Below are 17,042 nucleotides of genomic sequence, written 5' to 3'. Positions count from 1 at the left end.
GAATTTTTTTTTTTTTTTTTTTTTTTTTTTTTTTTGAGACAGAGTCTCGCGCTGTGTCACCCAGGCTGGAGTGCAGTGGCGCGATCTCGGCTCACTGCAAGCTCTGCCTCTCAGGTTCACGCCATTCTCCTGCCTCAGCCTCCGAGTAGCTGGGACTACAGGCGCCCGCCACCACGCCCGGCTAGTTTTTTGTATTTTTAGTAGAGACGGGGTTTCACCATGTTAGCCAGGATGGTCTCGATCTCCTGACCTCGTGATCCACCCGCCTCGGCCTCCCAAAGTGCTGGGATTACAGACTTGAGCCACCGCGCCCGGCCGTATCAATCATTTCTTAAACTGACAATTGACATATTGATATAAGGCAGTTTAATTAAATATTTCTTCAAATATCTTCCTCTTACATGCAGTAGATAACTCATTCAAACCAAATTTCAGGTTATCAGTGTAGGTTATTTCTACTTGTTTCCTTTTACTCATCTGTACTTTTAGAGGAAGTACAATTTATCTTTCTTGAATATACTTTGCTTTACTTTTTTCTTTGTCAGTTTTATAAATTCACACTTTTACGGCATTTATGTTTAAGAGTTTGCCCTTGAACACGTAGAGTAAAGAAGAATCACTGAGCTGAAAGCAAGGTAAATTATGACCATGGGGGCTCATGCAAGACAAATATTGAAAAATAGGCTTCCCTTTTTAGTAATACAAAAGAATAGAGGAAAGTGAAATGCATACTCCATTCACAAATAGATGTGTGTTGACTTTTATACTTGTAGCAGAAATAGCCAGAGTTGCAGGATGCTTGTTTTAAGGATGGTGCTCATCTCTTAAAACCATTTCATTTCCTACTAATAAAAAATTGTATTTACTAAGGGAAATCCAGGCACCAAAACTAAGTCATGTACCTACTGTGCACTTCATGTTCAAAAGGAATTTGGCTCTTTACCTGAAATATACTAGTCTTTAAAATAATGCAATATAACTTAAAAGCTCAAAGGATGTGGTGTCATAGATTTAGTTTAATTCCTTTTTAATGTGAAGTACACAGTAAATTTCTTTAGACACCCCCTATAAAAGGTACATGTTCAATTAATCACTAAGTCATACAGTGGAATTTATGTAAACTAATTTTCTACCAAGACACAAGAAACAATTATGCTCCTGTTTCGTCTCATAATAAGACTGCTAAAGAATGACCAACATTCCAAAACAATTATTTGAATATATTTGTTATATTATTGTCATAATGGATGCACACTGAACTTGAACTGTGGATTAAGTTATTTATACTGTGGAATTAAGAAATCAGACCAGTCAGATAACATGTGTTCCATCAACTGTTGTATGATCTTCCTGTGGGCCAATCTAACTCAGCTAGAAAGTAGAGGAAAAAAAGTGTCAAATGACAGTTGTCTGTATTTTAAGAGAAAATTGTTTCTAAAAAATCATAAGAGATCCCTAAAGATGACTTGTTCAGCTTTTTGTAACATGTATTTATTTGGTTCAGTAAACACTATGCCTCCGCAATGACTGTATTTATGAGATCCTGTGTCAGAATATATCTTACGCTACATTCAGTGAGTCAGGTTCCTCCCGAGATAGTTTTAGTAATAGAGTAAGTTCTGTTTGGAATTTTTGGTTCTAACCAGAGGAAGTTCTGCTCATTTGCTTGTCTCTCTCATTTCTCAGTATTACTTAAAAGCACTTAATGTCATTAACCCAATCTTCACAACAGTTGTATGAGTTTGGAATTAACATCACACTTCTATAGACAGATAAGCTAAGACCTAGAGAATTTTAGTGATGATACCAAGATGGCACAGCTAATAAACAACAAGGATTGCTGACGAATCTAAGTCTTTTGTGTCCAAGTCAAATATTCTTTGAATAATATCACACAACAGGCTACAAAACAAAGATTCTTGTGACGGTGAAGCCATGAGCTATGTAATGTTAGGCAAGTTACTTTATAATCTTTTCTAAAAATTGCCATGAAATTATTTCTCAACACATTTGTAAAATAAAATGGAACATAATTTATTTAAATGACAGATGACCGAAAGGGTAGATAGATAGCTGGGACCATCTTGTGTGTACGTGTGCATGCCTGTGTATATCAGCCCCGTCTCTAAACATCCCTGGTGTTACTCAAGAGGAAAGAGCATGTGAATCTTGAATGACATTTAGTAGAATATTATGCAGTGCTCCTCAGCTCTGACTACACATTAAGAATCCCCAGAGGGGTTTAAAGATGGAATAGTATCCAGACATATTTTTCTTTATTTTTAAATTCCAGGTGATTAAAATATACGACCATCATTTAAAATGCTTTTTGTTTACAGACAGACCATAATAAGATTCAGCTGACAGCAATAGATAACTGTAAGAAACACATCTAGTACTCTGGCAACTAACATGTTGGAGGTTTTAGATTCATTTGACATTCATTCAACAAAATGCCTAAAGCTGAAATTACATTTTAGGATGTTTATTCAGAAAAAAAATTATCTGATTAGAAAACCTCAAATGTAATTTCCAGATCACTCAAAAAAAACATGTTCACTAGAATGTTATGTGTAATATTTTATCAAGTGGGTTAATGTGAGTAAAACTGACTAAGAGTTTTGGAGAAAAGACAACATGACAGTATAATCCTTCAGGTTTTCACACACATTGTTTTTAATGAAGTATATTGTTTCATTTACTTTTCTGGCCTTTTTTGTGTATTTATGCAGTTATTTAATATGTATTATAAAAATTTAAGGTTTACAATGGACCTTTTCAAGGAATATTATATAATCTTTGGGAAAACGAAATTACTCTCCTCTTTGACAAAAACCCAGTGTTCTTCTACAGTCTTCATGTTGTTAGAAGGAGGGTTTTAGCATGTTAATATGAATACAGTAAGTTTTCTATCTTTCATACCAGGGACATCAACAGCAAAAATTCAACTATAGTCATCACTCCCAAGCAAAGATCGCGATGGGCTTTTATTTAAAAATAAACAAAAAAAAGTCCCACTTAGTTGACACTGCCATGAGAATTCATTAATGAATCAAGAATTGAAGAGTTAGTAAACAAGGGCAAAATTTTAGTATGAAATTCTTTGACCTTTTTGCAGAAAAGTATCTCTTCCTTATGCTTAAAACTTATGACCTTTCTTTGTTGTTTCTCCTCTTTTCAGTGTTCTTAGCCCCTTTGGCCTGTTCCTGAGTGGCATACCCCGTATCTCCTCTTACTTTCTCTAATACCTGTAATCCTTTCATTTAATTTTTCACTATTCTAAGTATTTCTCACTTGGGATTTTTTCCTTTGTATCTCCTCAGCCTTCGTTCCCCCTTGTGGCCATTTGTAGAGCTCCCTTCCTGTCAGTACAACTACACATTTACAGATGCAAATCTCAAAACCACTGCCTTTTTTTTTTTTTTTTAAATGGAGTCTCGCTCTGTTGCCCAAGCTGGAGAGCAGTGGTAAGATCTTGGCTCACTGCAACCTCTGCCTCCTGGGAGAAGTGATTCTCCTGCCTCACCCTCCTGAGTAGCTGGGATTACAGGTGTGCACCACAAAACCAATGCTTTTGATTTTCCATTTCCTAAAAGTAAAGAAATGAATTTCTAATGATGATTTCAGGACTAAGACTTTTGGGTTGTTTTTCTTCCCTAAAAGGAGGAACACAAGTATGTGCCATAGCTGTTTTGAGACCATATTTTTGCAGTACTTCGGGCTTTACGAATATGTCTGTGTAATCTGAAGCTGGAATTGTGGGTGATTTTACCTGCCCCATAATCGTTGCACAAGAGATTAGTGTCAGCTGTCAGGATATGCTGCTGTGTCAATACTGTAAACAGATGAATGGTACAGGAAGGATTTTGTCTTCTTTATAGTGATGAAGCGTTATTTTTGAGTGTGCTAGCTGCCTTTGAACTACCACATATGAAAAAGGAACCAGCGTCTGTCTCTGTGATGTTTACAAATTCATGTGTAATTTGTAGAAGGTTCTAAATAAGATTTCTTTGGTCCCAAGGTTTGGTTTATTCTTCCTTATTTTTGTGAGCCTTTTCTATATTCTGGTTTGTGCTCATGCAAAAGCCATATAATTCTTAAGTGTCTCAAAGCACCTAGGGGCTCTTAATATTTGGCTTCACAGATTTCTTGAATGCCAATATTATGCTTTAGCTGTAATATGTAATGTAGCTATATATTATATATGCTATATATTATACTGTATATATTATATGCTATATACAATATATGTTATATAACATATAATATATAGCAAATATTATTTATTAGCTATAACCTTGTTCATAATGTTCATAACAACAAGGTGTTGTTATGAAACTTCTTAAGAGGTAAATATTTTCCTCAGTAAGAGATTAAGAAGATATCCACAAGAGGTAGACTTCTATTCATAATTTAGAGAAGTCTAAGCAGTCTGCAAAGCTCAGTGAAACTTGGTGCCTCACAAGCAATCTCTTTACAGATAAGGTCTACATTTATCAGCTCCCCCTCCTGTATTGTCTGTCTACCCAGTCACCTTTCATTTACGTAATAGAACGTTTCTGCAGTTATGTGCTCTTTACTCCTTGATTTGTAAATGTATGTAGGAATCTTGTGTCTAAGTAGTTAGAGGGAGAAAAATTTGTGGTGGAAATAATCACTATTTCTAAAGTAAGAATTTTTGATATGTTAATATGGTAAAAGGAGAAAAACTTACCTAGAGTATATTTAAAGTCAAACCAATGGTGTTTAATAATATGTGCTTACTGATATATTTTATCTTTTAATGACAAACTAGTTGGTATATTTTATGAAAGCAGCCTAAACAAAGAATTTCTATGTGGATGTAATATAGTAATAAGAAACATTTTGCATTATTCTACAAAGAAATAAAATGATAATGCTGAAATTGAAATACTGTTCTAGTTACAAGAGTAGATAATGCTAATAGCTTTTATCAAAGCAGTTCAATTATAGTGTTTGTTTTTTCTTTGTTTTTTAAATGTCTTTGAGAAGATTAAAAAATTTATTTCTCAATTTCAGCACATAAACTGAAAATCTTGTCATTTAGAATTTCATACAGTAGATATTTTAGATGACTCATTTTAATTGTTTCTAAGTCATATGTTTTTATAGGTAAATAACCATGTTAGCTAAGAAAAAGGAAAAAAAGCATTAAAACATCAACCCATTTTCTATTTTAGTTGATCTGGTCCCATTACTGATTTATTTTCTTTCTTTTCTCAGTTGCTGAGTAAAATGCCCTTGCACTACTGCCTATTGTAGGTTTTGAATGGAGCTGTAATTTATATTCTGTTTTAAAAAGACTTTAGGAAGCATGTTTTGTTCCTTTAAATGTATGCTGAAGTTTTAGGGGGAATAGCACACCAAAATCTTTTATTAAATGAGAAACAAAATGAACCAATTTAATATAATTGTAGGTATTGTTCTGATACCATAAAAAGTGAAAAAAAGTTTTTGTTCCTCATGTAATAGAAAAATAATGTCTATGTTAACCTGGCCAAACAGATGTAACCAAAATAATCAGTATAGTCTAATTCTCTCTTTTTAGTCTGGACTGACACTGCTAATAGTACTCTTATGCCATTTGGGGACTTGCAAGCAGACATTTCATAAATGTTTGTTGAATTTATGAATGAGTAGATATATGAGTAAAATTATATTCATGCAAATAATAGCATGCTGATCACATTAATCTGGGTAAAATCTTGGAGTCTATTATTATCAAATTTTGCTCATTAAAACTTAAAAGAGTGCAGGTGAACTTGAACAACATTATCATTATTATTTTAGATGAAATGAAAATTCATAGACAAATTGTAATTTCCAGAATAAGTTTTTCTTAAATTGTTTCCTAAAATGTCACTTGTAGTCGTGCACATTATTTTGAGAAAAGTTAGCTAATTATTAGAAGTGACTTCCATTTAATAAATTAGTGATCAGGTGTGGGAGGTTGAAGAACTTTATGTCCTTTTTTAAGGCTCAGAATATCTGAGTAAGGTATGGTAACTCTTGCACCAAGTATGAAAGTAGAAATTCCTGGTGAGTTTTCCCACTATTGTTGCCAGATACTACGTTTCCATATTGTGATAGTGTTGAGTAAGGGTTAGAATCTTAGAGATTCCTATAACCTGTTTTCTCCTTCATAGAGCACTGATTTCATAGTATTTTAATAATTGTCTGTCTGTCCCAATAGAATGAAAATGTCTTTATGGTAGAGGCCTTATTCTGTTTTGTACTCTTGTGCCCTCAGTTTTAATCGCAGTGACTGTCACTGAGCAATCCTTCAGATATTTGGAGAATGAATAAATGTCCCATAGCAGTAAGAGAAAAATTAATAAACATTCAAGTGGTAAGCCATGCATCGATAAAATGTGTGATAAACAAAGATAAATATATGTTCCATTTTTCTCCCCACAGTCTCCAAACGTCCACAACTATCCCGATATGGAAGCCGTTCCCCTGTTGCTAAATAATGTGAAAGGGGAGCCCCCGGAGGACTCGTTATCTGTAGATCACTTCCAAACACAAACTGAGCCAGTGGACTTGTCAATAAACAAAGCCAGGACGTCCCCTACTGCCGTTTCATCCTCCCCAGTTTCCATGACAGCGTCTGCCTCCTCACCTTCTTCAACTTCAACCTCTTCATCGTCTTCTAGTCGTCTAGCCTCATCCCCAACTGTTATCACATCAGTATCTTCAGCGTCATCTTCGTCAACAGTATTAACTCCAGGGCCCCTTGTTGCCTCTGCATCTGGTGTTGGAGGCCAGCAGTTTTTGCACATTATCCATCCTGTACCGCCTTCAAGTCCCATGAATTTACAGTCTAATAAACTGAGTCATGTTCACCGCATCCCTGTGGTGGTACAGTCGGTGCCTGTTGTCTACACAGCTGTAAGGTCACCTGGAAATGTGAACAACACTATTGTCGTGCCACTTTTGGAGGATGGGAGAGGCCATGGCAAAGGTAAGAGACATGAACAAAGCCTTGATTTATTTCAGCACTACAGGTGACTTCATTTTTGCGGTGAACGAAACCTAAATTGTATGCAAACACTACATCTGAAGAAGTTCTGTGTAGAGCAACACAGAGACACCAGCTGTTGAGCCTTCAAGTAGAACACAGTTTAGAGGGAACTCACTGTATGTTTATGTAGGTATATGCTCCAGTTTTGCTCAGTGTACTTTTATTTACCATAGGTCATGTAATGTCAGAATTCAGATATCTAAGTTTGCAAAATAATACTTGCTTTGAAATGCTCTTCTTTAAGTCCTCAGTTGGGAAGGGCAATCTATGGTGGACATAATTGCTTATGAAGTGTAAATTATAGATTATGAAGTGTAAAATTTTCTTCAGTAAATCAGGATATTTCTTTGTTGAGTTGTCCAATTGGAATTTATTTAGGTGGTAATAATATAAAATGTTGTGAAGTTGCAATGCCTGGAATCTAATTATTCACTTTTGAGTAACCTATAAATTAAGTTGCCATTAAAATGATTCTAAAATTAGGTGTTTGACTATAATAGTATCATGTAGCTTGTGTTATTAACTTCTTATAAGGCTAAGTTATTATTTTAAGGAACAGGATGATTCAGTATACGGGAAATATTTCAAGATGCAATATTAATATTCCTTTTTAGGGTCTAGAAGGCAGGAAGATAACTTTTCTGCATGACTATGTGTAATCATCACTAGTTATTTAATTAAATTTGATAGTTATGCAGCTGGTCATGAGGTTATTTTCTACTTCTAAGTTCTTTTTTTCCCCGAATTTTACTAGAAGAAATTGTGATAGCGTCATGCTGTCTTTTCTCTTTCTTCACTATCCGTGAATCTAAAAACCAAGCCACCCCTCAATAGAAACTCAAAATGTCCATAATCATTGACTTATTCCCTTTTAAAGTAAATACATATGTATGTACTTTGTCTTCAGAGCCTAGAAATAATGATGGATTAAGATTTATGTTGTATTACTTTTTGCTTTGACACTATATTACTACTGAGGCCTGTAATTAAAATGTGATCGATGAGTACATAAAACACTGCCTTCTCATAAGATGCTAGTAAATATGGTTGTTTTGGTTCTTGTATGAGGTGGGAATAAATACATAGAAGTAACATTTAATTGTGAACTTACAGAAATTTTTGCAGATATGAATTACAAAATTGTGCATTCACCATTAGCAAGGTATTATTTTATCTGCAGTAAGTTTCTTCATCACACGTGAAATAAGTTTCACCTTCCTAGTTTAACCAAATCAAAATCTGATGATTCAGAGCATACAGGCATTTTAGACTGCAAACTTGAGATGCAGACACCTGTAATCTCTTTCTTTTGTTCTCTAATGGGCCAGGAGCTAGTCCCACTATTCTCTAGTGAAAACATAAAAGGAAAAGAGGAATTAGGGAACCTTTTCATGGATTTTACCTGAGCCACACCCTCTTTGATATTGCTGACACTTCTGATTGAACTGAACAAATCAAATTTGAATAATAATAACATAACTGCAGGCCAAATCAGGTATTTATTTTATTTTACAATTTAGAAATGAGATTGTAAATTTTTTAAGAATTAGGAATTAACAAGTAGCAAAACATGCAAACTTGCATATTATCTTGTATATGTGTATATGTGTAATGATAGAACCTAATCTTTGTATAAGATGAAAGTTATTTTATTATAAAGTTAATTAATGAAGATATTAATGTTGCTCTTGACCTTTCATACAATTTTGATTCACTAATGAAAGAAACAAAAGTGATTTTTCTTGTTTGCCATGATCATTTTGTGAGAGAGATTTTTATTTTAAAAGGATAATATATAAAGTATATTGCTAAAATTTAATTTTCTGAAAAATGAATTATTGTAGCAGAACTTTTAAGACTCATGCTATAATTTGCTGTCTACATGAATATATTTGTTTCATGCATTATTTTTTACTTAGTAATTTTTTCATATCAAGAATAAAAATGTAAGCATAAACCCTGCAGACTGTGCTATGATCATTAGGAATATGAGATTTGGGATCAAGGATATATAAGTTAGAACCCTGGCTTTGTCACTTATACCTCTGTAACGGGAAAGTTATTTAATCTCACTAATCCTCATTTTTATTAGTGATAAAATAGGGATAATAACATGATCTAGCCTAGAAGATCATTGGGAAGATTAAGAACATAATATATAGGCTGGGTGCGATGACTCATGCCTGTAGTCCCAGCACTTTAGGAGGCCGAGGTGGGTGGATCACAAGGTCAGGAGTTCAAGACCAGCCTGGCCAACATGTTGAAACCTCATCTCTACTAAAGATACCAAAAATGAGCCGGATGTGGTGGCGCACGCCTGTAATCCCAGCTACTTGGGAGGCTGAGGCTGGAGAATCGCTTGAACCTGGGAGGTGGAGGTTGCAGTGAGCCAAGATTGCACCATTGCACTTCAGCCTGGGCGACAGGGTGAGACTCTGTCTTAAAAAATAATAATAAATAAAAATAATGTATAAATGTCTAACATCCATCAATTATCAATAAATGATTGAAATTACTTATCTCTCCCAAAAAAAATCAAAATAATATTCAAAAAAGTTTTCTCTTTTTTATAAAAACAAATATGGAGGAACAAAAACTTGTTGAATTTTAAAAAGAAAAACTACCTCAAGATGTTGGTATGGCACTGCTTCCCAAAGTTTTTACAACAACAAATTATAAGGGATGAGCGTTTAGTATGAGAAATTATCTGAGGACATCCCATATTTTCTATTTTTATTAGTTTATACTAAGTTTTTATAATCACTGTATTCTACAAATGTTGCTATAGCATTTTATATGTTTTTTTATTGCTTAACTGATTAATTAGGTAATAGTAAAACTGTCTAGTGGAAGAAGCCTGCCTACCTTACAGAATGAATAAAAGAAAGGGCATTTCAGTAATTCCTCGATTCTTTGTTTAGCATATATACAGCTGGGCAGCGAGCCAGCAATGAAGGCTGAGAGAATAAAGGGAGCCCCCATTTCCCTTCCTTCTTAGGATGTATATTTCTGGTATGCATGAGCAAAGGAAAATACGATAGGGAAGTTGGATTTTCAAAATGCTAATAATAAAAATACAAAGTGTAATGCATAAATGTAGATGATTGTACTGGCTCCTTTTAAAGCTGATATAATGTTGTATCTGGTCTCTGATAGAGAAATAGGTTACCCTACATGTCACATTACGTGAAGGACTATGAATGCGCACAGCCGTGTCTAAGCTCATGTGTCCTGTCAGTTGAATTGTTTGTCTTTTCAGCTGTCTATTGTGCATCTATCATTATCAGGCATTTTATTGACACCAAAGATACAGTGTTGAGCAAAGCAGATGTTGTTTCTGCCTCATGGTGCTTACAGTCTAATGAGAGCTACTGACTTTCCACAAAATGATCATAGAAACAAATAACTGATAATTGTGGACAGAGTTGGACTGAAATAGACCATCCAGGGAGTTGCCCAGTGGAATGGGTTTAATTATAATCGCAAATAGAGAAAGCTGTATTTGGCCAAAGTGTTTTCATGTAGGATGTCATGTTCTAGGAAGATACGTATTTACTGTGATGCTTAGGGTGTGGTGAGGGTTTGGGAAGGGGTGGGGTGAAACTTCAACAAGGGATGCTTGACTGAGGACAGAATGGCATGAAAAGATTTTTTCTAAACTCCTTCCTGAGAAGTGTGAAAATGCCTTCTAGTGAGGCTAGAACCACAGCCTTTTCAAGTGTGTAAAGAATAGTGATCTGAAGCAATGGCAGGTTGTCAGCTAGCACAGAACACCCTGACATCTCTATTGGACCTTTGATATAGTATGTGATATGAAGAAAAATGGAATGATGTCCTAGAAGGTACAATAAACAAACAGAATTGAGCTATGAGAGGGAGGATGTCAGAAAACGTCTCCTGAGGAAGACATTTTTCCACTTGAAACATAAGGACATGTAGCAGTTAGCCCCCAATAGTGGTGGTACTGGGAGGTGCAGGGCTCGCCACATGAGGGGAGAGTTTTGTTATTAGGTTGGTGCAAAAGTAATTGCGGTTTTTCTCAAAGGGATGGCATAAACTGTAGTTACTCTTGCACCAGCCTATACTATGGAATCTGAGACATGATATTTATAAACCGAACCCTAAAGGGATTATTTGACCTCACAAAGGAATTTAAGTCCTTCTTGGGTAAGTTCGTGGCACATTTCCTGGGAGACGTTCATTAGCTTTCACCAATATTTAATAGAAGGAAAGCACTGAGCAAGCTTGCCCAACCCGCAGCTGTGGGCTGTATGCAACCCAGAACTGCTTTGAATAAGGCCCAACACAGATTTGTAAACTTTCTTAAAACATTATGAGACTTTCTTGCAATTTTTAAAAACTCATCAGCTATCATTAGTGTTAGTGTATTTTATGTGTGGCTCAAGTTAATTTTTCTTCTTCCAGTGTGGCCCGGGGAAGCCAAAAGATTGGACACCCCTGGCATCGAGGGTCAAGACAGATCTCAGGCAAAGTTATTCTTGGTTCATTATTGACTTGATGGAAGAGCAGGCGTGTTTAGGATTCTCCTTTCTTCCGATATGAAGTGTGCATTTACTTTATACCAACTACATTTCTAGGAATTGGTGTCCCAAAATGAGCAAGTCCCTACTGTCAGGGACCTTACATTCTAGTAGTAGTGACAGTTCATGTATATCAGATGCTATAAGTGCTGTGAAGACAAATAAGGCATGATAAGGGAGTTGGAAAGTTAATAGGAGAGGGGCACAGTTTTAGGTATAATCAAGGAAGGCCTCTCTGAGAAGTAAGCTGTAGCAATAATAGCAGGGAGGACCTTTGCAAAAGAGAGAACTATAGCTTCAAAGATTCTGAGGCATGAGTGAATATAGCCTTTGTGAGTAAGAGCTACTAGGAGGCTGGTGGAACTAGAGAGGCTTGAGTAGGGGAAGGGGAGAGTAAATGAAGGATCTGGTAGGTTCCCAAGGCAATGCTGTACAGCCTTTGGTTTTGTTTTAAATATGTTGGGAAGCCACTGAATTCAGAATGAGCAGGAGGGTGACATGATCTGTTTTACCTTTTACAAAAATCATTGAGCCACTGCATGCTGTAAAGAATATGGGGAAGGAGTGAGCAGAACTAGGAAGAACTAGTAAGGGGGACTATTGCAGTGTTGGTCTGATGGTGGGATATGAGGGAAGGAGAGGAAATAAGGATGACTTCTAGGTTTTTGGCTGAGCTATTGTTCTCTACTAAGATGAGCATACTGGAGTTGAGAGAGGAATTCCCTTTGGGACATGTTAAATTTGATATGCCTGTTCCACATTTGAATAGAGGGAGCTTGAGATGGGAGTTGGATGGGTGAGCCTGGAGCTCAGATGAAAGAGGAGGCAGATTTGGAGAAATAAAATTTGGGAGTCACTAGGGATCATCTCAGGAGAGCCCAATGGAGAAGGAGAAGCATGGACGACTGGAAACTTGAGCATTATGAGGTTAGAAAGTGAAGAGGGGTGCAGCAGTCAGCATGGAGACCCATCGGTTCATGAGGAAAGTGGAGTAATGTTAAAGAGAATGCAGGTGGAGAGTGTTTTCAAGATCAGCTTGTCAATGGTATCAAATGCCGCTCAGGGACGAAATAAAATGAGGACCGAGAATTGTGGATTTGGCGAGGGAGTGTTCATTGTTGACACTGACCAGCAGTGTGTCAGTGGAATGGTGGGGACAAAAGACTGCCTGAAGTAAGTTGGTGTTCAGATGGGAGGTGAGGAAGAGGAGGTTGAAAGTCTAGACAGCTCTTTGGAGTAGTTTTGCTTTAAAGAGTTGTAGAAAAATGGAATGAGAACTGGAGAGGCATTTAGGTTCTCAAGGGAGGAGTTTTAAAAGAAGGAGATAGTATAGCAAGTTTATATGCCATCAGGAATAATCCTACATCATTCATCTTCTGTTTTTTGTATTTCCTTTCATTTTCCATCATGTATCTTTTTCCTAACAATTTTCTCAACATAGTAAATAGACTTTAGAATTCAGATTAATTACTGCAAGATGCGGGTGTGTTTACAGTACAATATAAGCAATAATGTGCAATTAAGGACTTTGCTTTTATAATTCTTCCTGCTTTAGAATTGTCCATTTTCAACTCTTTACTGGATTATTAGCAAACAAATAAAAATAAAAGTAAAATTTGAGTTCCATTGATAATTATAAAAATGATACCAGAAATTATATAAAGATAAGATCAACATTTTTTTCTTCATTGTCTAGTGGAATGTGCAGGATAACTGAAAATAAACCATGAGTCCAAAATAATCATTTTGTCCTTTAAAGGCTTTTTTTTTTTTTTACATTTAAACATCAATAGGTATTACATTTTAGAAATTCAAGATACATAAAAGGTAATGTCAGACAGGTGTGGTGGCTCATGCCTGTAATCCCAGCACTTTGGGAGGCCGATGCAGGCAGACTGCTTGAGCTCAGGAGCTCAAGATGAGCTTGGGCAACATGGCGAAACCCTGTTTCTACCAAAAATACAAAAAAAAAAAAAAGCCAGGTGTGGTTGTAAGCGCCTGTGGTCCCAGGTACTTGGGAGGGTGAGGTGGGAGGATCACTTGAGCCCAGGAGGTGGAGGTTGCAGTGAACTGAGATTACACCACTACACTCCAGCCTGGGTGACAGAGCCAAATCCCATCTTAAAAAAAAAAAAAAAAAGGAGTTAATGTCATAGCCAGTCTGTGATAAAGATCTGGGGAGTAAAAAACAAGAGGACGCATCTCCTCCATTCTATACCTGAGCCAGTCCTTTCTCCATGTTGATGGAGGAATAGGTAACCTTGATGCCTGGGAGTGAGACTTGAGCAAGGTCGTGATTGATCAGTGACTTTGAAACCATCAGGGCCTGCAGAGGCCTGGTGCAGCCAAGTGAGTATTTTACTTTGCCGAATTTTCTTTCCTAACCACTATCCTTTCCTTCTTTATTAAATTATGTAGATGCTCTGCTCTTTCTCCCCTTTCTCTACATTTCTGTCTTTTCCTTAGCCACGCAAAAGCAATCAAATGTCGACAGGACAGTAATAAAATAGATTGCTTGAAGAAAAAGAGCCCAGCTCTGGTTTCCTACCCACCCACATTTTCTCATGCAAATTTAACACCAGCAGCAGAGTCTACCAGGATTTTAGCAAAACATATTTATTGCATTAAGACTTTTATTGGAATAGTGTCATACTTGAAAAAAATAACTTATTATAGGTCCAAATGCATTCGTTCTTATTAAAATAATCATGTGTTTAGATCCTTGAGTATAAAGTACTTTTCCCAAAATACCTGAGTAGAACATGTTGATACTGCTGTTAAGAAACCAATCCAATTTGGGTGTGCAATTTCTTTGGTCTCCTCCTTTTAAAGAATGTTGCTTTCCTACTATATTTAGACACAGACACACGGTGAAGAATCCTCCAAAAATATGTTATTTTCATAGCATCCATTCAGAAGTTTCAAAGGGATGTGGCTGTAGACTAATTTGAAATACACCCCATTTTCTTCCTACAGGCTGTTGCTTTTCTCAGCAGCCTATAGAAAGAAGCCACGAGTGTATTTTTAGTCTCATGCTGGTTATATTTGTGAAAGAAAATATAGTCATCACAGAGATTGCTGCAAAACTCATTGGGCATTGTGACCTTAGGTTCTGTCCCATTGGTGCAACTGGAGTTGATTCTCATGGAACTTCCCATTTCAGATCTCTTTGTCTCACTAATTTTCTTTTGTCGCCAGCTTTCTCACTTACTGGTGTCTTTGTTTCAGGTCACGAATCCTTCCTGTTCTCAGTTGTTGGAGACTTCATTCATGTCACAGACTCACTTCTTCTGTCTACCTTACATGTGACTGTCCTTTTTTGTTCACCATTTGGTGAAATCCTGGCGTCACCTGTCCATATGACAGAATAGTCCTAGGTAGCTGACCTGTGATTATGTGTGATGTTGTCTTTGCTTCCCTTGATGAATTGATTGTTTACTCTTAAGTATGGTGACTAATAGCCATAGGTTAATTCTTCAATTTAGAATTTGATTTTTATCAACAAACTAGCCAGTTACTTATGGTCTCTACTTTTTAATGTTGTTTATTGGGAAATGGGACTGGAATATTGCTGTTTTTTGGTTTATGATTATTAAATATAGGCTTTGATAAGACTTGAGTGTTTCACTCTTATGGCAAAACAAAGATAGGAGCTTGTTGAATAGTGAGAGAAAGGCAGGCAGTCCATATTTATGAAAAATTGAATTTTCACTGTGAGTTCAGAACCCTTTTTTTTCCTACAGATACATTGGAGATTTGTGGTTTGTTTTTACCTGATTTTCAACATGGAGTAGACACTTATCTGCATTTTTTCACTTCTGGGCATGCACAAGAGGTTGAATAGATTCCATCAAAAAAATTGGCTTCTTATGCTCTTGTTTATCTGAAGTGCCTACAATCTGTCGATTCCGCTGCTTCATCTGGCATAGACTGGGATAGTTCTATGATGATGATAACTGGCGCACGGAGGAGACAGAAGCTGTCTGTATTGTTCTAAGAAAGTTTGCAGGAAAAAGAAAACTCTAAGCTCCTCATAGACTGTAAAATGCCCAGAAATGAGTTTGATTAGCTCCCCCCACCTCCCTGCATTAAATAGTAAATAAAAGTTTAAAGTAGAAAAGAGGAGGAAGAGGAGAAGGTATGGATACCCAGGACGGTTCATTTTAAAAGGTAGATGTTACTCAAGGAAGTGAAGATAAAGAGGACAGTCAAATCCATTTGTTAGGTAAAGTAGCTAAAGCAAGAAAAGGTTAAAAAAAATGGGCTTTGTTTTCATTTCATTATAAAGTGATATTTGGTACTACTGAATAAGGTAACCTGGCACACTTTTATTTATTAGGTCAACTTTCTCCTATAATAAAAAGACCTAGTTTATGTTTAAATAAAAACTTTTATGCTTACATTACATTTTACTGGTAAAGTATTCTAATCTACATACTTACTTTTTCATCAAACCTGAAAAGTTTTCTGTAAACCTGAAAAGTTTTATCTGATAATATTTACTACATTGAATATTACATATTAGAGTTTGATGTGTAATATCTTTTATTTCCCTTGTGAATAGTTCTATTTAAAAAAAAAATGTTTTTTCTATCCTGGAATTATGTTCTTACTAAATATGCTTCTCATTTCATATAATACAAGTGCTGTTATGCTGTAGGGGAATTCTTATTCTACATAGTAGATTGCAAGTATTTGTAGAATTATTTTGATGCTATTTTGGCATCTATACTCACTGTAAGAAATACATACGTATATGAAAACGTATTTAGTAAATAGACACTTTTTCATTAGTAGGAACAAATGAAAGAAGGAAGAATATAAGATCCAAGAGGGAAACTTGGTCTTAGATTCATTACCAGCACTGTTTTAAATTGGCTTTTTAATAATTTATAACTCTGTTGCTGTGGTTTCTGTTTCCTGTTTTTTTCTTACTCCCTTAATAATTCTTTTTCTGTTCCAGACTGTGTTACTATTTTCTCGGCTCTTTCACTCTGCCTGTTTTCCTTTGTTAATGGGGAATTTGATTAACTGGGTATTCTGCTTTGTATTCTTTAGAAAACAACTAATTGATGTTTGTCTTTCTATCCAATAAGTTAAAAAGAGCTACCAATTTACAGGGTGATAATCACATACTGAATTCTTTCTCCAGCCACCTTTATGTAGGGGAAATGCTACTTTGATCATTGGCCAATTGTTTCGTTTTTCAAGACCAGGCAGCTACACCATCTTTTTTTCTTTTAATAATTATTTCATTTATTCAACAAATGTTTTATGGGCAATATACAAGGCCAGGAATATCTCCCAGTCCTAGCTAAGGCGCTTGAAAGAGAAATTTTTATAAAAGCCAGCTCTAGTTTACAATAGACTAAAATGATGATGATACTGTGGGTCATTTCCTGTTGGAAATCAATTTAATAGCTCACAATGAGTGATTTTAAAGAAATGAAATAGAA

At 35.8% G+C, this 17,042-nt stretch overlaps 1 protein-coding gene across 3 annotated transcripts in view; it reads left to right on the top strand.

Annotated features, from left to right (window-relative positions):
* KLF12 (Kruppel like factor 12) overlaps window positions 1–17,042 on the top strand; it is a 449,435-nt gene that overhangs the window by 282,911 nt on the left and 149,482 nt on the right. For all 3 annotated transcript variants that reach the window (XM_025364468.1, XM_025364466.1, XM_025364469.1), the window contains one exon: window positions 6,439–6,985. In XM_025364468.1, coding sequence (XP_025220253.1) covers window positions 6,439–6,985 — 547 coding nt within the window. The remainder of the gene's footprint in view (window positions 1–6,438; window positions 6,986–17,042) is intronic.

Source organism: Theropithecus gelada, chromosome 17 (genome assembly GCF_003255815.1).
Source record: "Theropithecus gelada isolate Dixy chromosome 17, Tgel_1.0, whole genome shotgun sequence".
Taxonomy (NCBI): domain Eukaryota; kingdom Metazoa; phylum Chordata; class Mammalia; order Primates; family Cercopithecidae; genus Theropithecus; species Theropithecus gelada.
The sequence above is the reverse complement of the archived record's forward strand: the minus strand, read 5'-3'. Positions and strand labels throughout refer to the sequence as shown.